The sequence below is a fragment of the Eretmochelys imbricata genome, chromosome 18, assembly GCF_965152235.1.
Source record: "Eretmochelys imbricata isolate rEreImb1 chromosome 18, rEreImb1.hap1, whole genome shotgun sequence".
Taxonomy (NCBI): Eukaryota; Metazoa; Chordata; order Testudines; family Cheloniidae; genus Eretmochelys; species Eretmochelys imbricata.
The window spans coordinates 13,864,798-13,891,815 of record NC_135589.1 but is presented as its reverse complement, the minus strand read 5'-3'; the positions used below and the strand labels follow the sequence as shown (position 1 = coordinate 13,891,815).

The 27,018-nt window shown below is 45.2% G+C and overlaps 1 protein-coding gene across 1 annotated transcript; it reads right to left on the bottom strand.

The window, feature by feature from the left end:
- Nucleotides 1-2,182: 2,182 nt before the first annotated feature.
- Nucleotides 2,183-22,609, bottom strand: ENO1 (enolase 1). Its single transcript, XM_077837241.1, has 12 exons — nt 22,477-22,609; nt 16,321-16,414; nt 13,328-13,423; nt 10,166-10,224; nt 9,138-9,207; nt 8,510-8,643; nt 7,619-7,841; nt 5,419-5,616; nt 4,802-5,003; nt 4,329-4,437; nt 3,731-3,789; nt 2,183-2,649 (listed from the first exon to the last, which is right to left on the bottom strand). The coding sequence occupies exons 2-12, from the start codon at nt 16,403-16,405 to the stop codon at nt 2,580-2,582; spliced, it is 1,305 nt and encodes a 434-aa protein (XP_077693367.1). The 5' UTR covers nt 16,406-16,414; nt 22,477-22,609; the 3' UTR covers nt 2,183-2,579.
- Between the last annotated feature and the right edge of the window lie 4,409 nt (nt 22,610-27,018).

The window sequence follows — 27,018 nt, the reverse complement described above, 5'->3', positions numbered from 1 at the left end:
TTGTGTTTCCTGTTCTGACATTCTGGAATTAGGAATTGTGAGGTTGGAAGCCTGCAATGGGGAACTGAACTGAGACACGCACAGGACAAAAAAGGGTTTACATTAAAAATATTTAGGTAGAGAGTAATGGAGTGTTTCAGCTGTAATGAATCAATCCTCACCACATACTTGGTGAAGATAATCAGAATTTCAACAGATGGGGAGACTAAGACATGGAGCATTTAAATGGCTTTTCCAGGTTCTCAGGGGGAATCCAGAAGCAAAGCCAGAAGTAAAATAGGTGTTCCCTGATCTCAGTGGACAGTGAGTTAGTAATAATTAAAAAACACATTCACTGCTGCAGATGAGACTAGATGCTGATGCATGCCTGCAGCCATGCATATTTGTCATCTACAGATTATATAGGGTAATGCTAATATTACAGGTTTCAGAGTAACAGCCGTGTTAGTCTGTATTCGCAAAAAGAAAAGGAGGACTTGTGGCACCTTAGAGACTAACCAATTTATTTGAGCATAAGCTTTCGTGAGCTACATTTCGGATGCATCCGATGAAGTGAGCTGTAGCTCACGAAAGCTTATGCTCAAATAAATTGGTTAGTCTCTAAGGTGCCACAAGTACTCCTTTTCTTAATGCTAATATTCTGGCTTTTAAAAATCTGATTTCATAAGACTACTGCTGAAAGACTTTTTTTTTTAAACAGCGAAGAAATTCTTAGACATCCAGCTTTTTAGTTAAGCATTTATTTTAAAATAAATCTGCTCCTGTTTAAGTGGTGTCACTCCTATCATACAAGGCTAATTTAAAGATCTTAAACACACCTGCATTTTAATAGGGAAACCAGGTAATTCGGGTTTTTTTTAAAAAACCATTTATGACAGCAATACACCACAATGTTCACAAGGGGGCATTATCACTCTCTGTGTGGGTAAATAGTTTTCAGTAATAGGTATTTTAATGTGCTGAAATTGAAAGACTAGTAAAACAGTTATTACAGAGAATTGGCAAGAAGGAGATTTCTCTCTCCCTGCAAGCCAGCCATTAAGGAAAATAAAAACTGCTCAGAGCAATCCTTCCTCCTTTCTGCACCACCTGGTGTGTTTTTGCAGTCTCCTGGGAAGTTCAATAACATTGTAAAATCCTGCTCTGGGGGTACTATGCAGAATCCAGCCACAGAGGATTAAAGTATCTAGTTTTCACTTGCTAAGCCTGGGAAGGAAACCAAACCCCTTTTCCTCCCAGCAATAAATGTCCTGCCAGGAAGATAAAACAGACACATATTTTGCTAATACTGCCATCATGTCTTCTCAGTGTCAAGCAGGCCAAGTCACCCTGTGCAGAAAACTACAGGGTCTTGGGAGTTTAAACAAATATTTGGCAAACACTTGTTCCCTTGCAAGAGGATGAGAATGGATTGGTGGAAAGGGAGTCCTATGAACTAGGGAAGTAATGCCTTGCATCAGTGCTAGGAGACATTGTGGAAAGGACCAAACAACTGCTATTACATGGCTAGTCCTGAAAGGTGATCCTTACAGTTTGAAAAATTTATCAAACCAGCCGAAGGAAGGTGGCACACAAGAACTTCTGGCCACATTACCAGGGCTGTTCTGGACTATACGAGTTAGATGCACCTGACCAAATCTGCATCTGTATTTCTGCTTAAAGCTCACTCTGCTCTCTCCAACCTCCTACAGCTAAAGCACCCAAACGTGAAACAAAATACAGTGGTATTGAAGAGGCGTAGGCATATGAAGCCTTATTGACCTCCAGGCATGTAAACAGTTTGCACTGAATGCTGAAAATGAACAAGTGATTGCAACTCTTATACCAACCTTCAGGGGTGGGAGAGCGAGAACATGCACACTATGAAGTGAGGAGACTGCAAGAGTTCAGAGAATGCCCCAAAGCTCTCTCCTCATGTTTTCAAGAAGGGCTAACTTGGCTAAGTGAATTCTCAGCAGCAGTGTGGCACATCACTAGATGTGCTGGGAAATTGATCTGTGAAGGGCAAACACAGCTAAGCTGCAGCTTTTTGTGGGGACAACGAACACCATGCATGCCACTAGCCAGGACCCACAATAGGAGAGCCTTCAGCAGTAGGTGTGCGCGTGCACAGACTAGGGATAGGGAAAGGGTGCACACCAGTGAGACTTCTCACGGAATAACTCCAGGCGACGCTCACTGCTGGGCTGTTTGATGCTTTTATTTGCCTCACATAACACTACTATTTCCTGTTTGCAGGAACCTCAGGCTGCACTGCAAGTTACACAGCTCCACACACTTAAACAGGGGGAAGTATAGGTTTATGCCCATACTCAGCAAGGTCAAAGTGGGGTCTTAAAACATGGTTCAAATTTTTTAAATACACAAAACCCCCAGAGGGACTGTTCTACAGAAGCATCAAAGCGCTTAAGAGCGACAGGTAGAGCTGGGGAACACTAGGTGAAATACAGTCTAGGGTGAGAGGCCCTGCAAACTGGTCTTGTTCCTTCAGCTGCCCTTCTTTCTAATACAGGTAAATAATGGTCTAATCAGGTGACTAGTGCTTTAAACCAGAACCAGGGCTGTCTGACCCGCAGAGCTTAGTTGATACGGGGGTTCCTGAAGTTCCTGCCGGCAAAGCGGGCCTTGCTTCCGAGTTCCTCCTCAATTCTGTTTGGGAAAAGAGGGGGACCAAACAAAAGAGAAAGGAGTAAGCACAGAATGTGGTACATCTATTCGCATGACTGCCTGGCTGGACTGGCAGCAACAACAGTGAGGGAGCAAAACCCACCCACAGAGTAGTACTGTAGAGGACAGTGATCTCACCACACACGCTTGAAGCCCTCCCTGTGACATTTCTGCCACAAAACCGAAGTTCAGCAGCCAACACAAGCTAGCGTGCATTACACTGTGCCACTGATCATATGCGGTTTCCAAATATGCAGCTGAATTTGGGCTTGTCTTTTTGTGGGGCACAAGCACCTTGGCGAGGGACAGTATTTTCCTTCATGTCATACCCATGGAGGAGTCAAGAGTCTGCTTAGTAGCTGACCACATGCCCCACCCAGCTACGGACAAGACATTCTGCTGACCTTCACATGAACAGTTAACGTCTACACCTCATGCCAAGCAACTCTCGGGTATTGCAGGATACTTCCTAACTATAATCTCCCTGTGGTGTATTCAGTGTGTTTAAGTGCAGTGCCATCCATACCAAGGGCAATGACTCCAGTTGCTGTCAAGGCATGGCATAGCATAAGCAGCACAGACATTGGCTGATTATTTATGTTTTCTGGGCTAAAAGTGGTAGCATTTCATAGAACTAGGGTTGCCACAGGTCACGAGATAAGGGCTTCTTCATTTGAATAGAGGGACCAAGCTGTGGCTACACCACCTATGTTTATAAGCCCACAGGGGCAACATGGAAAGTTCTACAAGGGCCAGCTAGGGACCCCCCCAAATCTTTGAGGCACTTAGCCCTTTGTATTTGGTCAGTCCAGAATGCATGGCAGCACCCACTGGTCTCCCTACAGTCAGCTAGGAAGGTCTTAGCCAGTGTTAGCATGTGCCCTAGCATGGCAATGGAGACTGCTCTGGTTCCACTGGACTGGACCAGAACGGTGACTTGGAGAGCCAGCACAGCATCACCAGAGACCAAGTCATCAGACGGACAATGTCTTATACCCTGTTCTTAGAGCCCGCAGGCTACTTAGTCCCCTTCCTCCCCACTCCAATCCAGAGCAATCCTCACCTCAGGAGCTGATTGTACTTTGCTAGACGCTCAGATCTGCAAGGGGCACCAGTCTTGATCTGAAAGAAAGGTCAGTAAGTTACTTTGGGGTTAAAACAGATCTGCTCTTAAGAGTTGAAGGTGTGAAGACAAATGCCCTCCTATGGTAGGAGATAAGAACAATCATGTCCTTAATAATAATAAATCGAGCTGAGCATGGTGGAAGGACAGAAAATCAGAAGTTTGATCAGCTAACCTGAATTAAGCTGGGTGGAAATTGGATTCCAGCAGTGAATAGTGCACTCACTCATTTTATTGCTGGAAGTTACAGTATCAGGAAATCCTGGCACACCCACATGGATTAATTTGAAAGATTCCTCCCTTGTTTTAGTAGTGACATCACAAGGAAACAGTATCTCCGCTTATTGAGAAAGAGCATCAGTATGTTTTGCCATAGCTACTGTTACAGATTGGTGGCCTCCCATATAGCAATAGAGGGAAATCCTTGTGCCTCAGAGGTCATTAGGATCATCTATTTCTTGCTACAAAATGACTTCTGTTCTATGAAAGAAGGAAGCCAGGTGACTAGAGGGGGACCATTCCAGGTACAGACACTGACCTGTCCAGTGCAGAGACCAACCACCAGGTCAGCAATGAAGGTATCTTCAGTCTCTCCAGAACGGTGACTCACCATCACACCCCAGCCATTGGACTGGGCAAGCTTGCAGCTAAAGCAAGAGAAATAGGAGTAAGATTCTCACCACTCGTACAAAGGATACCAAGTATTGCTAATTACTGCATGATCCAGCTTCAGGTTTATTCAGTTAATGTTGATATTGATGTTAAGGATGCAATGATGCACTGCCAAGAGAGTTATTCAGAGAAGCGAAACAGTCATCCAGCCCATTGCTTCATAGGCACTTGTGGCTGACTTGTTTTAAGATGTTTCAAGCACTGCACTGAATACTCTTCCATCAGGAGGCAGAAGACAGTTTGTGTGCGTGTAAGTAATTCAGGTGGTATTTGAAGTGCAAGTACCTAGCCCCACAGTGATGTTATGAAGTTGGTCTGTATATCTGTAAGGTGACTTACGCCTGCAGGGATTCCATGACAGAGCCAATCTGGTTCACTTTGAGCAACAGGCAGTTGCATGATTTCTCCTCCACAGCTTTAGCAATACGCTTAGGATTGGTCACAGTCAGGTCATCACCCACCACTTGAACACCCACGCTGGCAGTGAACTTCTTCCAAGCTGACCAGTCATCCTGGTCAAAGGGATCTTCAACCGACACCACTGAGAAGGGAAGCAGAAGGGGTATTTTAATTAACAGCCTCAGCATCCAGGAAGAGTTCAAGCCGTGGCACTTGAAATATCATTTAACAGAGTCTAGTGCTCCTAAAGGCAAAGCTAATTATAGCCAGGTGATGTTTAGGGTTATGACATCTACTTATGCACCTGACACTTCCCTGCTCAGGACTTTGCATAAGCAGCTTTGAAACTGCATCTACTATGAAGCAAATCCCAAGCACAGGATTAAAGGCTATTTTATGAACTGTTTAACCTCCACTCAAGCCCACTCAGTTTCTTTAGTTCTACTCCTGTCTGTCCTCTTGCAGTGCACCAAGAGGTGGTGGGAGGAGGAAGACCTGCCAGGGAGTACACCATCTATTACTGGCTGCCTGTTAACTGAGCAGCATGTACCACTTACATGGGTAGCTCTTGATAAAGCTCTTGTACAGATCAGCCAGCTGGTCAGGAGAGATGTATCTGCTGGGGTCATCAGGAGACTTGAAGTCCAGGTCGTACTTTCCATCACGATAGAACTCTGAGGCAGCCACATCCATCCCAATGACCACCTTGTCAGTGTAGCCAGCCTTGCTGATCGCAGTCTTCAGCAGCTCCAGAGCTGGAAGGTTAGATAGTGGGTTATAATGAATTCCTGGGTAACACTTAACACCACTTTTGTAGAAAATGCATGCTGTAAGCCTCAAGATGATCCACATTCTACTACTATCTTATCCGGGGGCCTTGGGCAAGTCACTGACCTCTCCCCATCTGTAAAATGAGATTATTCCTTACCAGCCTTTTAGGGGTGTTACAAGGTCTTATTGACCAATGACTGTACAGCACCAGATACTCCTGGAGCATTTTACCACTTCATTTATCTTTATGATACCCCATATCAGCCTCAGAGATACTTAACAATCTTCACCCACCATTGACATGAAGCCACCTCTGAGGTGGAGTGCAACTGCCCATATCAACATCAGTTAACAATTAAAGGACAGGAAATGAATACCATTTCCAGTTTCAACTGCAGTGGGAATTTAGCTAGGCACGAAGTAATGGCCTGCCTGAATCCTGTCTAGTTTCAACTCCTGCAGAAGCACAGACAGAGCTGGTAAGGGAAAAGGTCCTGAGAGGCATTAATAGAAGTCAAAGTAGTAAATTTAGCCTGATGTTGAGTGGGACAGAAGAGGACTGTATTTCCCCTAGTGATCTGTCAGGATTCCAGTTACACACATTCCCCTCTTTTCCTTGGAAATGAGAGGTTATTTCTGACAGGAGGCATGGCTGCTGAATCCTCTAAAACATGATACCACTTGGCAGTCTGAAGAGCAAAGTGCTGGGTTATCACCCATGCTACAGAAATACAAACCCATCCCTCCATGGCCTCTCCCAGATTTAGAGGCAAGTGGCTGCTGGACCTGCCAGACTGTGTACAGTAACAACTTTGATCAGTACTTTTTAGAAAAGTAAACAGTTGATATTAGAGTAGGGCAAGCTGCAAAAGCAGCAGCCGGTACTAACACAAGTCTGTGGAGCTTCCAGAACTCAAAGAGTTGTGTTAATTGTTTGCTATTTATATTTAACCAGCAGCTTCATTTTTAAAAAATGCCAGTGTAGAAAACCAATAGACTGTCCATTCAGTACCATGAAGGGGAAGAAGCTGCCTGTAGAGTCAGAGACTCTGGGACTCTAGTGTTTGCTCAAGCATCTCTAATGTTGCTGAAGGGACTGCTATGTAGAGGTTGGACAGTTATGCACCATAATGGTTACAGTGAAAACTGTCAGTTACATTCAAAACTGAAACAGCTTTCTGCTGATGCAGAGGTGTTCAGTTCCCCTGTGGCTCAGAGGCTGCTCCCCTGCCACCGACTTGGCAGACACACAGCATTTGCTGGAGGCTCCTCGGTAAATGTGTTTTCCATGTTGCTGGAAAGCAGATCCCCTTTCCCGGAGGCTTGTGCTGTCTCAGGGACTGAGGAATTGGAACAGAGGCCACTTTTGTTCCACTTCCCCAGCAGCTTTTCTTGCTCACTAATTATTACAGTGCAAACTGTCCCTTCTCTCTGGAGCATTAGGAGACAGACCAGCCCCAGTGAAGTCTCTTCACTTATTTACTTTTGAGCAACAGCAACCTTAGGCATAAGAACTAGAAGAGTTTAACCACACTGCTAGCTGGAATGGGGTGTCCTCCACCCAGCATACATAGGAAATGAAATTTATGGAAAAATTATATCACCTTGTTAATCCACGTGAATTCATGGAATGGAGCTACTAGTCCCTACCCGCACGTGGCCAAGTATGTCTCCATCTCCTGTTGGCCATTTAGCCTTCTGGAGTCAGTGATAGGGGGCATTCAGTACACCAGCTTTGCACTGGAAGCCCTATGCGACTGGACCAGCCCCTCTGGGAAAATGGAAGGGGGATGGATGTATACTTCAGTGACCATTAAGAGTTAATAGAAAGGAAGAAGTCCCTCCACCAGAGATTAGCAAGACTGTTAGGCCAGTAGCCTGACATATTTGGAGCCTATGATGGGCTGAAGCAGCTGAGCCAGTTACACAGCCTTGCACACGACTGTTGGTAGAGTTCTAGTTTCTCCACCCATCTCTGCTTTGTACCTTCTTTGTTCTCCAAGATGTTGGGTGCAAAACCACCCTCGTCGCCCACATTGGTTGCATCCTTTCCATACTTCTCCTTGATGACATTCTTCAAGTTGTGGTAGACCTCAGCACCAATACGCATTGCTTCCTTGAAGCTCTCAGCACCAACCGGGAGGATCATGAACTCCTGCATGGCCAGCTTGTTACCAGCATGGGACCCACCATTGATCACATTGAAAGCCTTGACAGAAGAGAACAGAGGAAGAGTTAGCTACTCCACTTTGCCCTCCATCTTTAGCCATGGCCAATACAGTGTAACTAAGCAGTGCAATGAGATATGCCCATTTCCCTTTCCACCAAACAAGCTGTCCAGAACACCCACCCTTATCCTGGACCTGTGGAAATCAACGGAAACACACCTACTGAATCATAGGTGTAGGATCAAACACCTGATCATTTGGACCCCATTCTACTATGCTGCTGGCTCACTCACCCTGAACAGGGAATGCATTCTTATTCTGCATGAAACTCTTGCATGCTCTCCCTGAATAAGGAATCAAGGGAGAGTTGCACCTTAACTCTCCTGTCACTTGAGTTTACAATGAAGACCACCATGCATAGGTAGGTCTATTTCATCTGTGCTTTAAACCAAGGGTGACAATCCAGAAGGGTTCCACTAGGAGACCCTCAAATTCCTGAGGCCAAGAGATATGCTGCTCTCCCAAATCAGAGTACTGTACCAATGCATCTTGCATAGTCTTCAAAGGATGGGGAATGAGATTTTTCAAGCACACATGAGTTAGAAGCAAGAGGCACTGTGAAAGTCAATGAGACTTGTGCTCCTAAATCACAGAGGAAAACGCCACCCAGGCAGATTAAGTATCCAAATGTCTGACTCAGGAAACCTACAGGAACTGGCAGGATGACTTCTGGGTTTCCCGCAAGGTCAGCAATGTGACGATACAGGGGGACCCCCTTCTCAGCAGCACCGGCTTTGCACACAGCCAGAGACACACCCAGAATGGCATTAGCCCCAAACTTGGCTGAAACAAAAACAAAACAATTACATGGTTTATATAGACAATGCCAATCCTCCTCAAAAAGCAACACCTCAGCAGCACTATTGTGATAACTGTTTTAAAATGTATAAACCACAAACTTATACAACTCCCCTTTCCTTCACTCCCACTCTAAGATGGCATGAAGTTCAGAGTAACTTACAATAGTTTAGACATGGAATTCTCACAAAAGTCTCTATGGGCACACGCACTGCCAGTATACATCCTAGTAGGTACACAGTACCTACAATCACAGCAGCAGAACTGATTGTGAAGTGGATGCCTTATTTCTTAACAGCTATCCCTTTACTCAATTAGAGATTGCCATCAACTACTTCAGCACCATGATGTAGGGTTAATCATGGATAGAGTACACTTCTCTTGGCCCTCCCAAACAACTTCAATTACTTTGCACCACAATGAGGCACATACCTGGTGCTGAAAAGGTACATCTGTGTGTTGTGGAAAAAGACACTTACACTTGTTTTCTGATCCATCCATCTCCAGCATCAGTTTGTCAATCTTCTCTTGCTCCACAACGTTTATGTTCTGCAAAGGGAAGAAGAGTGAAACCCCAAGAAATAAAGCCATGCTGTACAGTTCAAAGCAATCCCCCTTCTCCAGTGTCACCTACCTGTAGATTCCCCCCAAATTTCAGCTTCAAAACCTGTCACTAATTTGAGGTCAGATGATACCTCATGTGTATGTCCGGCAGACATGAAGAATTTCATGAGGGTAAAACTAAGTAGCAGAGCTAAGAGGCTAGACATGCATTGTGATTGTATGTGAATTTCAGCTTCTAGCTAATTATAGTAGGACTTGAAGTTCAGTGGATACACCAAAGAGAGCCAATAGGAAACTCAAACCCTGGTGAATTCCAACCGTCTTACTCTTGAACTCTGAAGGACACCCTTAAACATGCCTCATTTGAAGGACACTGCCCTTGGCCTCATCCTGGCCTGGCAGAGGAGAAACCAATGAAGGTTTATATTCCTCCTTTAGCAAGTACAAAGGTCCAGTGATCCTAGCTCAACGAGACTCTACACTCAAGAGTATGACTTCAGAATAGTTTTGTAATCAGATGGACTCCTTCAGACAAACTGAAGCTATATATGAAACCAAACCCCATGCTTTCTTTAAAAGACAGCTGTCAGAATGAAGTGCCATTACATTTTCATTTTGAATGCTGAACACCAGGAATAAATATGCACTGAGTTCACCATTTAGACTGTTGTATGCAGCAACACATGCAACATTACCCCAGACTAAGTCACAGATGACCAGAACAAGTGATGCTATTCTGGCTAAGTTAGGGTTACATTTGCACTTTTTAATGGAAGCAGTTACTGGATTCAGAAGAGTTATTTTAGGTCGATTTGTTCTCATGCACTCATACACAGGCCAGCTACACATTAGCTACACATCCAGCTCCTTTAAAAAGGGACAAAAAAAATAGAGCTAGAAAATCTACTTGCATTAAATGAGGTTAAACAACGAATGCTCCTACCTTGCTAATCAGTGCAGGTGCAATTGTTTTATTGATGTGCCCAACAGCTTTTGAGACACCTGGAAGGAACAAGCAAATCAATCACTAATCAAACACAGGCTAAGCAGGCATTAGTAGATGATCACTTGAAAAAAATCCAACCCCAATCACCTGTCATTCAGATTCTCCCCTAACAAAACCTTAGACTTGGTAGTGAAAGCTAAGTTCTTTCAGAAGGTGATCTCAGGTGAGTGGCAAGTTATATCATGGAAATAGCCATCCTCTAGGAATGCCTGCTGAAAGGTTAGTTTGCAAGACCATGCACTGGAGGAGTCTGTCCAAGTGACAGGTTGCAATAAACGCACATGACCATTACCTGAGTACAACACGCTGGAGCCAGGAACTCGTTAACATATTTAACAGCTCTGGATACACCTGACAGAAGTGAAATGGACAAGAGAGTAAAGGAAGAGATGAAGGCCCACAAAAGAACACAAAAGCAGACTGTGCAAATGAAGGAAGAAGTCACAAAAGTGCAGAGAAAGTTTCGCAGTAGTTTCAAAGATGAGCAAAATGCCCCATATTAAAGCAACAGAACAGAAGCCAGCGGATTCACAAGGTAGTGGAAGTTGACGCATCTCCAGCCAGTCAGGTGGATTATCTCCCCCAGCAATGTCTCAGTTCTAGAGTCCTGCCTTGAATTTGCAAACCTTCAGGTTCCTATTGGCTGAACATGCCAACTTCTGGATAAGGAGGCCATTAGGATACTTCAGGAGAAGGGCTGCTCCTGTAAGTGCATGTGGGGTGCCAGAGGAGGGGAGGATTTCTTCTTTGAGGGTTTAAACAAATAGACAACTGGGTGTTTAATATCTGCAACCCTGTCTTGTTTTGACTACTAGAGCACCATCATAATCCAGGCCTAGCTGAGGCAGAACCACTTTCTTTTACATTAGTGTCCTCTCAGTTGGAAGAGTGGTTAGTGTTACACTGAACATCAGACCCTACGTGCAGATATTAAAGCTTTGTCTTTTGCTGAAGCAGTTGGTGCCTGTACAAAATGCTGCATGTCAGCCAACATTTTCCTGGGATAAAAAAAATTATATATATGAATTAAAGAGAAATGGGGCTTCTGAACACAACACCACACCAATTCTCTACATGACACTGCACATCCCAGCTGTTCAACCTGCAGTCAAACACTCCACTGAGTCTATTGTGGCCACCAAGTATGCAATGACAGAAGACCAATCCACTCCCAAACCCAGGTAGGTTCTGCTTCTTTCCTCTATCAGCCAAGACCATAGTAATTAACTAGCCAACCAACACCAGCCTAGTGACACGGATAGCCTCCCCCATTCTCAAAGATGATCTGAGCAGACAAGTGCTTCAAATATTCCTTTGTTCAGAACACATGGAGCAGGTGAGGTAAAAGGCTGCTAAGCCTAGCAAAGCCTGATTAAATCTGCATTATTAAACAGCCTCTGATGACTTACAGAAGGCTTTCCAAAGCAATCTGTTTGGAAATATTTCTATTGTATTTCCTACATTCCACTCCTCTTTGTTCTTTATTAGTATCTTGGAGAGTCTGTTGGCTCCTGCTGCTTATCCCCTACCTGACATAAATAGTCTTCAGACATCAGACCTGTGGAAGATCATGTATTTTTTCAAACACAGGGCTATGACTCCAGATGCAAAATAGGCAGCAGGAACAGATAAGCCCTTAAAATTATATTTGAACAAGAAAACTCCTAGCCACATGAAGCGTTTATGGGACCGTTTCCAAACGCCATATAGGCGGTTTTGTTAAGTTGTAGACAGCACAAGCTCTTCAATTCTTCCTAGGAGGTTTTTCTTAACCGTACTGCCCAGACCAAGCTCTGCTTTGGTAATCTGGGCATATTTGAAGTTAATTTCATCTGAGCGGTGAGAGAGTAAGGACAAACAGTTCTATCTCCCCAGACCAGAGTCAAAGAAATCTTGACTGCAATGGAGTTTATGAAGCACCATAGAGGCCTCCAACCTTTCCACTTAAAAATACCAGCCCCTCAAGAGTCACGGGAGTATCTTCAGTGATATTTGATCACACTCCCATTTAACCAATCAATTTCCCAAGTGATTTACAATGAGAGAAAAAAGGGAGCTAAACCTAGCCACTCTTATGAGCCTTGGCAAGCAATTCGCTGAGAAGCAAGATGTTTTAGGATTACAAACGTGAAATTGCTCAAGAACTCTATTACCTAAATGCACAGGCTTTCTATACTATTTGATAGGTTCCCTTGACACATGGGCTTTCACAGTGGTAGTGTATGGATATACTTTTTCAGACCCTTCCCAAAGGTCAGTTTAAAAGGCAACTATGCTTTCTATGAAAACCGAATTTGATCTTCTGTCCCAAACAGGTCACCGCAGACCATGAACAGTTGCACTGAACATTGGACAGCATCTGCAGACAGTCCAATGCTCACATGCAAGCTCTTTTGAGCTCGGCTCAGGACTGCTCTACCAGATACTCTTAATTTTAGATTCCATATATCGTTACACCAATTGTTACCAAATGGTTCAGGGAAGAGAATGCTTCAAGCACTCACCCTACAAGCAGTCTTCCATTTCTATGAACGAAATTTGTGATTAACTGGCAAATAAGGATAATGGGCTATTAGGGGTAGGTTGTTTAGATGCCCATTAGCCTGAATGCATTATTATCTAGCACAGAACAAGTGCCCTGAGGTGTGTCAACATGCAGTGCAGCAAAGTGGGATAATGAACTTGCCTACTCCATACTGTACTAGAATGCCATGACCAGCTAACAAAAAAAAACCCAACAAACAAACAAAGTGACTGAGCTCTATATACTTAGGCATATAAAACAATCTCCGGCTCTTATTACGGCTAATTTTCTGAGGAAATAGGCATCCACTGCTCCCATTGTCTTCAAGAGGAGCTGTGTGAGTATACTACACTTTTGAACAGTATTGGAGCACTTCTGTGCAATGGGTCAACTGACTTGCTGTTAAGGGACTGCAAGTTAGCCAGTAACCATGTGCTAAGTGAAGGGGGATGTGATGGAAATATAAAGATGCCAGCATACTACCTATGGCAACAGCACTGGTGCATGAGTGTTTGCAGCAACATCTCCAGCAGAACCGCTGAGGCTGGACCCTGGAAAGGAAAGAATGGATTTACCTTTTCCTAGGAAGCGAGTCTTGTCATTGTCACGAAGCTCCAGAGCCTCATAGATTCCAGTGGAGGCACCACTAGGTACGGCAGCTCTAAACAGACCTGAGTATAGCAGGAGAGAAGAGAGAACAATCTCAGCATGGCAAGATCTAGGGAGGTTCTGCCTCTTCTTTATCCCAACCTAAAACTATGAGTATTGCAGCACCGGGAATGCTGCTCCCTCCACACTATGAGGTCTCTCTCCTGGATCAGGAAGAGTTACTCTTCCGAGTCATGCTTGGGCAACACAATAAGCCAACTCAGGCTGCTCAATGTGCAGATGGGCTGACTATCAAGACTGACAGCTTGCTGGATGGATGGTATTGAGTCAGGAAAAGCCCATCCATCATCTGAATAAGCCACGCTTTCCCAGATGAGCTAGGAGTTGGAGGTATCTAGCTTAACAGTGGTATTATTTCCCAAGTCCCCCTCCTCAAAAAAGAAATCCAAAAAACTTAAAACAACCAAAACTCAATTCCCAACAAAAAGCACCATTGCCAGGGCTGGCCCACTAGTTCTATGCAGAGAACCTAAATTGAATCCCTTGCTCTTGGGCGAGCAGGTGTTTGACTGGGGCTGGGAGGGGAGGAGGGCATCAGGAAGATTGAGTGTGCTACATAATGCTCAGCATCACCATCACGGTGCCCCAGGGAAGCAGACAAAGGTTTCATCATCTCATCAGGCAAGGTCACTCTTCGGAAGCAGGCAAAGTGGTTTAGACAGACAGAGCCGTGGCTGAAGGTTTCAGATCAGCACCCCAATTTACCAATTGAAGCCCAAGGTTAATGTGTGCCCTGAAGATGTGTTAAGCTGTGGCTCAATTGGGGGAATGGAGATGGGAGAGATAAGGGCAGGTCATCCTATGGAGGATGTAGTCCCCAGAGATGCTATCTGGTCATTTGAGGGGAAGACCCCTCAAGGTGGGCACAAAACTGCAGACATACCACTCTTCTAGCTGAGGATGTTACCCTGCAGAACAGAATATGGAGAGTACTAGAGTTCATCCAGTCTCTGGAGTGATATGCCAGCTTTGATTTCTCTAGCCTTCCTCCCTCAAGCAGAAGTCTGATATGGAATGTCATTAAGAGAAGGCATTCATCTTTCCAGGCAGAGCTAAGCTGTTTGGTTAGTGCATTACAGCTATTGTGATTGCTCATTCCAAGCCACGCTTGTATGGGTTTGTTCAATGGAAGTGTCTGATCTTGTAAGAGATGGCGCAATAAGTAACAAAGACCCAATGAGTAAGGGTGGAGGGAAAAGGCCTTGCAGCAACCAAAACAGATGAAGGATGTTAGATATACAAACACAATTACAGCTAAGCAGCTGTCTAGTCATGTCTGTGTCCACATTAAACAGCTACACAAAGTTACAGCAAAGGGAAGTGTGTTGGCAGATGTCATTAGGCAGGCAGTGCAGCAAGAGACCTGGAGCAGAGCTAACTGCAACGCAAGAGAGATAGCCACAACTTCCTCTAATTAAGCAGAGAGAGCTTCTAGAGGGAAAGCAAGAATGTACATGCATAGAGCTGAGTTTGCCAAAGCCCAATGTTGCTGAAGTTGTGAAAGCACAGCAGAGCAAGGGACATTGGTAGTTGTTAAAGTGGGGGAAATAAGGCCCCCCACTTACACTGGGATTTTGCTCCAGCTACACCATCCATGAAGCTTATCCTAGTTTCAAGCAGAAATCCCCATTGATGCAAATGCTAGAGGTCTGAATTAATGAAGTACAAACTGCTGCACTATTGATGTGTCTTGTCCTTCTTAGTTTATTTTCCTGGTGCTCCTACTTATCTGTGGTTGGGAAGCCTTACATAGAGAGGGAAAGTCCCAGCTCTGTTCAAGACATGACCATAGTACATTTGAAGAAAACACCTCATTGTCCATGCTCAGATTAATTATGCCACTGAATCCATATAAATAGAATAGGATAAAGATCTTTCTTATAGCTTCAATCATCACTGCAACTTAACGTATTCAGTATAGAATTAGGTGAAGAGCGTTTCATTCTCAGTTTGGGTTTGCACTTTCCTATCAGTGCTAGCTTAGGAGAAGTTCAGATTCTGAGACCCATTCACCTTCTCTCTACCACTCATCAGCTCTTCCAGCAGCTAAATCTCAATGCTGCACTTCACAGGAAGTCCTATGGCTACAGATACTCACATCAAATACATGATTACAGGATCATGCAGAAGAGGCTGGGAGAAGAACCCCGCAAGTGCACACATTCAGTGCCAGAGAGAAAACAAGTGTAGTGACAAGCCATTTAAAATTTGTATGATTCTCCCATGCCTCAGTGTGGCTTAAATGCAAGAGTTTCTAGCCCTAATCTTGGGGGGGGGAGGGGGGGGGGAGAGGGGGTGCGGTGCCCATGACTACAGTTCCTTCCTGGAGTTACACTAGAGATGAATTTTTCCCTTATTATTCATGAAGCCCATCTCAAGCTGACCACTATTTGTAAAGTAATTTGCTGTTTAAAATTATGCTAGCATACATCAGGTTCCTAACAAAGCCAGCAAGACCAATAACTAAAGAGATTAGATTCCCCCGGCACAGAAATACTGGGCTGAGATGTGTTCCTTTCTATCACAATATGGCACACCTGGAGATTTCAGCTTTTCCCATTTAATTAGGAAGCTTTATCTCATCCATCCTAGGAGACAGAGCAGACTGAAATAGATAGGGCTTTAAAGCACCACTTTTCACGTAAGTTTTGGCTGCTATCCTTGTTTGTTTGCGTCCCTCTCCTCTAAATATCCTCCCATATAAGTCAGCCTCAGACCCCAAGCAAGCAGGAGGCCCATGAAGAATGAAAGGAGTGTTCACCACAGTATGTACACAACACTGAACTCTCATTCTTGGCAGTGAGGTTTTGTACCAATCATCTTTCTACTTCGACTGATGTAGGCAGCCCAGACTGATACGTGGCAGGAGTAGATGGACCTAGGCAGAAACAAGACTCACCTTTGCTGGTATAGAGGTCTACCTCAACAGTGGGGTTCCCACGTGAGTCAAAGATTTCACGAGCATGGATCTTGAGTATGGACATTTTGAGTATCTGCCAAGAAAAAAAAAAAGATTTAATATTCTGAAAGACAGACACGGCACAGGAACCCTTAGTACCACTAAAGGTCATGTATGCGGTTCCATAAACATTGCTAGTCACTTTTTTTTTTTTTTAAGTTCCTGTTCGCACAGGAGAAAGCCACCATCAAATCTCTTCCCTCTGCTAAGGTGTCAGTTATGAGTTTGAGGAAGCATAACCTGTTCATTCAGGCTAGGATTTTCCAAGGAGCCTAAGGCAGTGAGATGCCTAATTCCTTTAGGCTCAATTCCCTTAGACTCCTTAAAAGATACCACTCTTAGATAATAATGAAGCAACACTGACACACAGGAACTAGCTGAAACCACTTTTGTTGAGAGAGACTTCAGTGCAGGAGCTCCCACTTAGCACATGTAAGAGCAGATTCTGGGACCTGAATGTAACCAAATCCTGAAATGGAAAGAGGCAGCTACATGTGTTAATTAGTTATGTCTCTAGTCAAGGGCAAGTTACTGTATGGCTAGCTTCCGCTGCATTTGATATGAAGTGTGTTAATGGTGTTCTCCTCCATTTGGAGGAAGAACTTTTGTTTCACATCTAGTTTTCTGCATACATTTTTTTCCTTGTCCAAAAAACCCACAACCAGCAGGAAGTGATCTTTCAATCAAGGACCTGTTGACTTCTCATTGAGCAATACTGTGCTTTCACAGTGAATCTTGGAGCAACAGCTCACTAAGTGGAATAAGGATTCAGAGTCAGTTTTTATAAATACTACTCTCACTTCAAAAACAATGAGGAATACTTGTGGCACCTTAGAGACTAAAAAATTTATTTGGGCATAAAGCTTTCATGGGCTATTACCAGAGCAGCCATAATACACTCTGAAATCAGTCTCCATTTCAAGGTTTTTTAGTACCCAGCCATTCAGCTAAAGCCAGCAGCACGGATTAACTAGGGCAAACTACAGAGAAAACACCTTTCATATCTACCTCAGCTGCATTCCAAGGTAAATATCCAAGAAGGATATGCGGGCATGTCATTTCCTTGCATGGTGTTGCCTATTACAGGGCTAAGCTACCTGCTTTGTAACATTAACATTGCTCTAGCTTTAGCTGCGATGCTAAAAACCTTGCAAAGGAGATCATTTTTTGGGAAATAAATGTTTTTCCATTTTCAAGGTTAAAGAACATTTTAAATGTCCATCGTTTATTGTGCACCCCATCACTGGAGGTACTGTCAAACTGGCTGTGTTGCTATTTGCTACTCCCCTCAGCCCATTTGTTTGAGAACAGGCATTATTTACTGCAGTTATATAAGCTTGGCTATGTTTTAAAGCAACTCATGCAAGTACCTGCGTGCCATGATTTAGCAGTGCAGTTAGTTTCTTTAAAGGGAGCAGAGCTTAGTCTCAAATAAAAAATATTGCATTAGACGGAAATAATTGTAAGCTAGTTTGTTTGGCAAATCAGTCATAGGTAGGGACAGCATACAGGAGTGATCATGAGTTGCCTTTGAGATGACAAAGGCTCAAGTGACAGGTGTTAAAATGCTGCGATTACAGGTCTGAGACTGATTTTGCCTTCCTCTCTTTCAGGAGCTATCCCTCTTCCCAAAATTATGTCCTTAATCTCTCTCCACTACAAGGTAAGAAGACAGCTTTGTTTAGTCCCTTTACTTTGAATCCTCTCTGGTTCATTTGACAGTGAGGTAGTAGAAAACCTGGGGATGAAAGGATTTTAATTCTGTTTTTCTGCTCTATTGTAAGAGCCTTAAACTGAGCCATCAATTTTCAGAGGCAGGTCTGTATGAAGAGTCCTGGAGTTTTAGAACCCTGACCGCTAGCCCAATTGCAAGTATCGAGGTAATTAACATTCCCCCTTTTTTCCTTGCTGTTTTCCAGTGCACAGACCTCTACAATGCTGTTTAGTGGCCATCATGAAATACTGCCCTTCCTTGCTGCAGGAATCCCTCCTTTATCCTAGAAAGGCTGCTTTTAACTCAAAGCTGATTAGGCTCTTGCATACGCTGTCTCTTACTTTCATTTTCAGGGCTGCACCATGATCAGAAAGCACCTGATCAGACACGCTACCTTTAGTGGGATATGCCAGTTTACATGGAAATCTAGTTAAACAACATGTAAACTGTTTTTTTTTTTTAAAAAAAAGCAGACTTGTTACCAAGGAAATACTCATTATAAGCTTCCAGTGTGCTTGTCTCCCTCAGTTGAAATGATAACCAGGCATTAATATTACTCTATTACTCAAATGTCCTTGACAAGTGACCTCCCCAGAAGTCCCTCCCCTTCCTTAGCAGCTATGCTCAGTTTACAGCACTGCAGTATTTCAGACCTGTACCAAACCAGTTTTATTTTAACCCTTGATGAGCCTCTTCACCCCTGTCTTCACAGAGTCATTTTGCCCAGGAATGGTTGGTAGGGAACAGCATCTGTCTACAAGATACAGTCTGACTCATCATGAGCCCAGCGTAAATCATTTGCTTCCATGAACTGTCTGCTTGGACAACCGTGATTCAATCAACCACAGCTATAGAGGGAAAAAGAAGAACAAGCAGGAGCATGTCACAGCTGTGCTTAGGTCTGCTTGTGCTCATTTCATTGGTTACATAAGTGGGGAGACAGGGCTGTAAAAACAGGACCCCCCCCCCCCAAGAGAGCATTCTGGAACACAGTAAGCTCACATTTACCATTCCAAGCCTCCAATGCTTCATGGCAGAACTAATCAGAAATGAGTCAAACCTGGGGAGTGGCTGTTTCATAAGTGACAGGTTTCAGAGTAACAGCTGTGTTAGTCTGTCTTTGCAAAAAGAAAAGGAGTACTTGTGGCACCTTAGAGACTAACCAATTTATTTGAGCATGAGCTTTTGTGAGCTACAGCTCATGCTCAAATAAATTGGTTAGTCTCTAAGGTGCCTCAAGTACTCTTTTTCTTGTTTCGTAAGTGATTTTCAAGTTACATATAGTCCCCCCCTTATTTCTGTGATCCACTCAGTCAATGGTCCCCTTAAGATGAGGGGATACCTGCATCCATTTAGAGAGGTGTGGTCTAGCATCTGGAAATTAAGGAGTCCCAAATTCTAATCCCACTGACGCACCAAATCCTTGTGTCCCTCATCCCATACTGTATACGGGGACAACACACCTACCAGATGGATAACAAGTACTACATGAATGCCTAGTGTACTTTATACTATTATACTAATTTACAGATTCTTGGGTCAGCTCTTCAAAGGAGGTGTTTTTACAGCAAACTGACCTTTACTACTTGCATAAAGATTAAAAATAAGAACACTGTGCCTCCCCTCCACTAGGCTATACAGCAAGATACCTCACTGAAGTCAGGTATCTTGCTGTAAAAACTCCCTTTTTTGGCAGTGAAAACATTGTCTACAGGTAATGGACAGCCTTTGCAGATGCACATAACAGGCTATGGGACAATAAGATAATCCAAATCGTGGGGGTAAGCCCACCACAGAACCTTGAATGCCCTGCCACTGAAAATGCAACTGTACAGAATGAGAATTGCAAGCTATTTGTTGCAAAGTTGCATTTGGTCCTGAAAAGCATATCCTGGAGGTTTCTGCAGACTCACAAGGCTCCTCCCCAACCTTCCTTTACTCTCTGGATAAGACTGACATCACCACCTCCAATTATGAACAGTTCCAGTAAGATTAGGCTCTGGCCTATTACTTCCACTCTTTAGCATTCTAGAGAGGATAGGTATGGGTCACCAAGGAAGACTTCAACAAGGGTACCATCGGATTCCACCCCATGTCTTCCCCTCCCTCCGTGTATTCCTCATTCATCCCTATGCCCTAAGTGTGATGCAACTATGAGAATGCTGCTTGGCATCTATCATAGCAGGGAATGCAGGAAGTCAGGAAATAACAGACTACTCAAAATCAGTTTTTTAATAAAATGGAGATCAAGGACTGAATTGCCTCAATTTGTGGTTTTGGAAGTGAAATATCAATACTTCCCGTACAGCTCAAAACCCATATCCCTGCCCTATGACTCAGCATGTTAAGTAACGGAAAGAAATCTCTGAAGTCCGGATGACTAAAAACTTCTCCTGACTATCTGTACAAACCCCATGAGAGTCAAAAGGAGAATTTCCACTACTAGTTTTCACACACAGACGAAGACTGTGGTAACCCCCGGCAAGTATTATGCAGCCACCTTTCTTGCAGTACTGTTCCAAAGATAAAAGCAACATTTAATTATTTTCACTATTAAGATTTCATAAAAACATACGAATGGCCATACTGGGTCAGACCAACAGTCCATTTGGGAACATATGTTGGTCAAGAATGTTGATCTAGAAATAAATTAAATATTTGAGAAGCAGAGCTGAAGGACAGCTACTGTTGCAAAAGAGGGAAAGGTTCAAAGCTGTAACCTACTACAGACAGTCACTGTTAATTAAAGCCTGCTGCAAAATACTCACTAGTCTGTACCCATCATGTTAACGGGTTTCAGAGTAGCAGGTGGGTTAGTCCGCAAAAAGAAAAGGAGTACTTGTGGCACCTTAGAGACTAACCAATTTATTTGAGCATAAGCTTTCGTGAGCTACAGAATCCGATGAAGTGAGCTGTAGCCCACGAAAGCTTATGCTCAAGTACATTGGTTAGTCTCTAAGGTGCCACAAGTATTCCTTTTCTTATCATGTTAACAGTTACTGAACTAAGGAACCACTCCTTTGCATGGTGATTCATTTTTCTCAGTAACATGATGTCCACTCCTACTAAAAGTATTATAAGCATCATGAAAAAAGGGAGTAATAGGTAGAGCACATAGATTAGAATACTCTTGTGAGTCATGAGAAGCAGGCTGAAAAAAGCACCATTCCCATTGTAAGACCACATGCTGATTGGCCTGCAAGAGTCCTGCAACAGTCAGCATGGCCCAGGGGCCTACAGGCCTTGTAAATCAATACATAGCCCTGCAACGTAAACCTGCATTGAAGGGGACTTGGTATGTGAGGCACGAATGCTGCTGCTATGCCAGCTGCTTAACCCTAATATTTCAGCAGTACTGACTTTCCCTGGGCTCCACATGGCTTTGAACATTTGTCTGCGGACACTGTCTGGGAGTAAAACCCACACAACTAAGTGAAGTTTGGGGTGGGTTTTTTTTGAGGGGGGGGGGCAGGGTGCGGGCAGACAGAAGAGCAGCAAACGGAAGGTGCCAAGAGGAAGTAGGAAGTCTCTTACCTAAGGAACGTTTCCTCCTAAACTGGTCAGTTTCACTGCCCCCCGGCCAAGAGATCCCTCAGATTAGCCAAGGGCACAAAGGACACACAAAACCTGATTTAACTGGGGAACGAAGCAGCCAGTGCCTTGTGGGGGTCTGACCTGCCCCCCACAATGTCTCCCGGCCAACCAAAGCGCTACACTGCAGTCACCGCGGAAACCAGGTCAGTGCACGGGGCACGTGTGTAGCCTCTGGTCGGGGCAGGGGAGGGCTGTAAAACGGAGCAGCCAGGAGCGCGTTTGAACGGACCGTGGCTGCCCGTCCCGCCTCTCACACGAGTCCCTGGGGTCAAGTCCCCCCCGCCCCCGCCGAGAGGGGACCCGCGGGGCCGGCCGCAGACTCAGACGGGGGCTGCAGGAGGCGGCGGGGGCGGGCGCGAGGGCGGAAGCCGAGGAGCCGGAGGAAGCGGCAGCAGCAGCCGCGGCGCGGCGGGCAAGGCCCGTGCCACGGGCAGGGAAGCGAACATGGCACCAGCCCGCGCATCCCTCCCGCCGCGGCCGCTGCTGTGCGCGGGCCGGCTCTGCCGCACCCTGGCTGCGGGGTGGGGTGTGGGGGGGGGAATATATTCTTCTCCCCACCTCCGGGGGCCAACACAGCCCCTCCTGCTGCCACGCACCCCATCCTCCGGCGAGGGCGGCCTCCTGAGGTGAAGGGAGGCCGGGGGGGCGGCAGCATCCATCCCCCCCCCACACCCCCGCCGGCACCCTACTGGCATCCGCCCCCCCCCCAACTTGGTGCGCCCCGAGGCCGGGCAGCTCTCATGCCCGGTGGAGGCGGGGGGGGGCTGCAGCGAGGCCGCCCCGCTTACCTCAGGCGCGGCGGCAGAGGAGAGGGAGAGTCACGCGCAGCTCGCGCTCCAAAGCGACTGGGGAAGAGGCAGCCGGCTCGCGCTGGGCTATAGTCCCTCCCATGCAGATGAGGGGCGGCCCGGCCCGGCCCCGCCGCGGCTGGCCCTGCCCACTCGCCCGTCTCTGATTGGCCGCGCGGGGCTCGCGCCAGCCCGGAGGCGCGTGCGCTACGTGCCGGGCTGGGTGTTCAGTCATGGAAAAATCCCATTTTGCTGGGTGCGGGCGGCAGCCCCTGCGCTCTCCGGCCGGCGCGGGGGGGGCTCCAGGCAGCCGGAGCGGAGAGCGCAGTTGCATAGGGCCCCCCCCCACAAGCCGCTCGTGCGGGGGGGGGGGGCGCTTTGGTCTTCCACCCAAATACCGTTCATCTCACTGAGCGCGGACTGGTGAACAAGTGCCTTCGTGTGTGTCGTGCTGGTCCATTTTTTGGTTTGTGGAAGTGATGCAATTAGTCCTGGATGAAGGGGGGAGCCCTCAAAATTTTCCTGTTTAGGGGCCCGCATGGGGACCGAATGCACCAGGCACCAGCTTGCAAGCACCATGCAACCCGGTCACAGGCCAAGCACTTAAGGAGTACACCGCTCAGGATGGGGATAATCCAGAACCGAGGAATGAGTAGGCCAGTTTGCACCACAGTGCTTTTTTGGGTAGCCCATTATTATCCACTCAGAAAGCTAAGGTCTCACCTTTAGCAAAGGCAGAGTAGGTACCAGACTGTGGAAAAGCGCAGCTCAGGAGGGGAACGATTAAGAGCAACTGAAATGAGTTTGACAGTACTAGGTTAGAGTTTGAAAAATACTATTTTCCATTCATAAAGCTAAAGTCAGCTCTGGCAATGTGATTTATCCTGGCTAAACCAAAGGAACAGGACCAGGGGAAGAGCAGCTAAGGGTAAGATAATTTATGGCACATGCCACATGTTCCTGGCAAGAATTTTCATTCGCCTTCTCTTCCCCCCTGGCAACATTTTTATCCATTCCAAGCTCTAAGAAAGCCATAGGAGAAGCCACATACAAAAAGTTGGGGGAAATGAAGGGTGGTGGAAGAATCCATGAAAACAGCAAACACATTGATGGGGGCAGACAATTGCTAAAAATGTCATGTCTTGCTGTTAGTGCTCGTTCCAGTAGGACTGAGTACTGGAGAAGTGTAGCTAGAGGTAATGCTAACCAGGAAGAAGAAAAAGAGGACTTGTGGCACCTTAGAGCCTAAAATTTATTTGAGCATAAGCTTTCGTGAGCTACAGCTCACTTCATCGGATGCATTCAGTGGAAAATACAGTGGGGAGATTAATATACATAGAGAACATGAAACAATGGGTGTTACCATACACACTGTAAGGAAAGCGATCACTTAAGATGAGCTATTACCAGCAGAAGAGTGGGGGGAGAAAACCTTTTGTAGTGATAATCAAGGTGGGCCATTTCCAGCAGTTGACAAGAACGTCTGAGGGACAGTGGGGAGAGGAGGGGGGGGAAATAAACATGGGGAAATAGTTTTACTTTGTGTAATGACCCATCCACTCCCAGTCTTTATTCAAGCCTAAATTAATTGTACCCAGTTTGCAAATTAATTCCAATTCAGTAGTCTTTCATTGGAGTCTGTTTTTGAAGTTTTTTTGTTGAAGAATTGCCACTTTTAGGTCTGTAATCGAGTGACCAGAGATTGAAGTGTTCTCCGACTGGTTTTTGAATGTTATAATTCTTGATGTCTGATTTGTGTCCATTTATTCTTTTACGTAGAGACTGTCCAGTTTGGCCAATGTACATGGCAGAGGGGCATTGCTGGCACATGATGGCATATATCACATTGGTAGATGTGCAGGTGAATGAGCCTCTGATAGTGTGGCTGATGTGATTAGGCCCTATGATGGTGTCTCCTGAATAGATATGTGGATACAGTTGGCAGTGGGCTTTGTTGCAAGGATAGGTTCCTGGGTTAGTGGTTCTGTTGTGTGGTGTGTGGTTGCTGGTGAGTAGCAAGGCATTTTACATTTTATTAACCATTCAGAAACTCAGGCCCCAAGATCTAGGAAGGCCAAAGAATCAGAGATTGGAAAACATAGCTAACACATACATTTCATTTGCCACTTTGCAACAAGATTTCTGTGGCTGGAAAGCAGTGGTTATTCTGAAAGGGAATGGGAAAAGGGGATTTCCCTGCCACTCTGGAGGGTTTCACCCCTCATCCCTACCTCTAGATTCATCTCAGCCACCCCTCTGGGGATGACTTGCAGCCCTGGCTCAAAAAGAGAGATTTTAAAAGAAATTTTCCATTTGTACATAGAGAACGAACCAGAACATTTAAGTTGCATAGTCCCTATTGGTGTGGTATCCAGGCTCTGTTATACCAAATATTTAAAAAATACAAATAATACAAAGCTACCCTCTAGGCAGCACAGAAACTGTCACCCATGCTTTAATTAGTGTTAATTAATTAATTAATCTCCCCCACCAAAAAATCTCTGGAAGAGGATATCCCTGTACAGTTATATCCCCTTTCTACAGATGGCTGGGAGAACAGCCATCCTTGTTAACGACGTAGGTCCCAATTCTGCAAACACTTATAGACATGAGCTCATCGGGACTACTTGTGTACATAAGCGTCTGCAGGATCAGAGCCATCATTGTTAACAACAGGCGTTTTGGTGCCTAAAGAATGCCGGATCCATGCCAAGGGGAGTTTTTCGTTCTGTGGCAAAGCTCTCAGGACTAGATCCACAAAAGGGACTCAGACTCAGCATTGCAATAGCTAATGCTGAGGCGCCCTGCTGCCAAGTGGAATCCACAGCTGAGTTAGGTGCCAATGCTCCCTATACAATGCATGGGGAGAGTTAGACTCCTTTAAGAATGGGATTCACAAAAGCCACCATATCAAGTGGGGAGCCGCTTAAGCTGGCCCATAGCAAGTGCTGAGGAGGAGAGGGATGTCCTAAGCCCCGCCCCACAAAGGGCTTTATTTCATGATAATGACTGTGCAGCAGTGTAAGTCAAAGGATTTAGGTGCCTACATCTGGGCCGGAGGGAGGCGCCTTCCTCAGGTTAGAATTCACAATCACATACCTGCTCCTGGCGTTAGGTGCCTAAGCCCTTTCTCACAACAAGATGAGGCGAAGCCCCACCCCTATAAACTTTCAGCCCGGTGGTTAGACCACCCACCCTGCAGTGTTTTCTGTGGAGTCCAATCCAGTAGGCAGCTTCTGAGAACGCCTAGAGGATTGGGCCACACAGGTAAGATAGGTGGGGTGATGCCTAGTTTGAGGTTTCTGCTGGGGCTTAGGTATGAGCTAGGCACCCAAAACACCGAGACTGAGGCAGCTGTGCATATGCTCACTGGCAGATTTGTAGGGGGCTTTTCCAGTGGAAATTTAGGTGCCTAGGGACTTTAGGCAGCACCTGAGCAGAGGTTTTGAGAATCTACAGTTTGGATTTAGATGCCTAACAAGGCTCTGCTTCAAAGGCCATTGAAGTCCATGGGAATATTTCCATTGTTTTTAATGGGCTTTGGCTCAGGACCTGAGTGGCTTTATATGTGAGAAAAAGCCACGGATTTGTCAGTTTCAATATTTATATATTGGAGAGAGGGATATAAAATGTTTATTGTTAAAATCCAAGCTAGGGCCCTGATCCTGCAAAGATTTATGCAGGTATGTAACTTTACTCAGGTCAGTAGTCCCACTGAAATCATGTGAAGCCTCACCTGAGTAAAGTTACATACATGCATAGGTGTTTGCAAGTTAGGGGCTGGTAGCAATACATAAAATAGGGATCATGGCTACAATGCATACACAAAGGGAAAATACATTGATACCCACACCTAGCAAAGGCACCAGGAAATTGTACAGGAAACAAACTTTAAAGCATTGAAATTGAGATTTGGAAACTGAACAGTTCAGACAATTATATTCATCACATTAGTCACATAGTGCCTCTTATGCACAGATCTCAGCATGCTGCACTGTCATTAAAATGAAATAAAGCACAAGAAGGAGGGTATGTCTACACTTGGGAGCTATGTGGGCACAACTCCATAGTGTAGATACAGCCTATACTGGCAGAAGGGGCTTTTCCATCAGTGTGGGAATACCACCTCCTGAACAAGCACATCCGTTAGGTCAGCATAGCTACATTGATCAGGGGTGCACATAAATCCCCTAGCCCCATGGAATTCTTCCTTGCACTATAGCAGAAATTATCCACATTTTCTTCAGTGAAGGTCCTTTGGAATCTGAGCATCTCCTGGGTTAGTTTTGCATAGAAGTGCTGGGAAACAGAATCTCCCCCCCTACTTTGTTGCTGGCATTGAATAGGGGGTATCCGTGGCTCCATGAAAATTCCTTGCCTCCAACATTTCATCCTATTACACAAGAAATATTTCAGTCAACTTTGTTTTTCTTTTAACCAGCCCCTTAAAAAACAAAAGAGGATTTTGCCTACACTTAGGAATAAAACTGCCAATTTTTAAAAAGCTACAGTGACTCAGAACACAGCAGTCCATCTCCTGAG

What these genes read in the sequence shown, in the direction of transcription:
- ENO1 (XM_077837241.1), bottom strand. Translation starts at nt 16,405, where the DNA reads ATGTCCATACTCAAGATCCATGCTCGTGAAATCTTTGACTCACGTGGG. An exon ending in GACTCGCTTCCTAGGAAAAG is followed by an intron (nt 10,225 to 13,327) that starts GTAAATCCATTC and finishes TGTTCCTTCCAG; the next exon opens with GTGTCTCAAAAGCTGTTGGG. An exon ending in AAGTCATCCTGCCAGTTCCT is followed by an intron (nt 7,842 to 8,509) that starts GTAGGTTTCCTG and finishes TCTTCTGTCAAG; the next exon opens with GCTTTCAATGTGATCAATGG.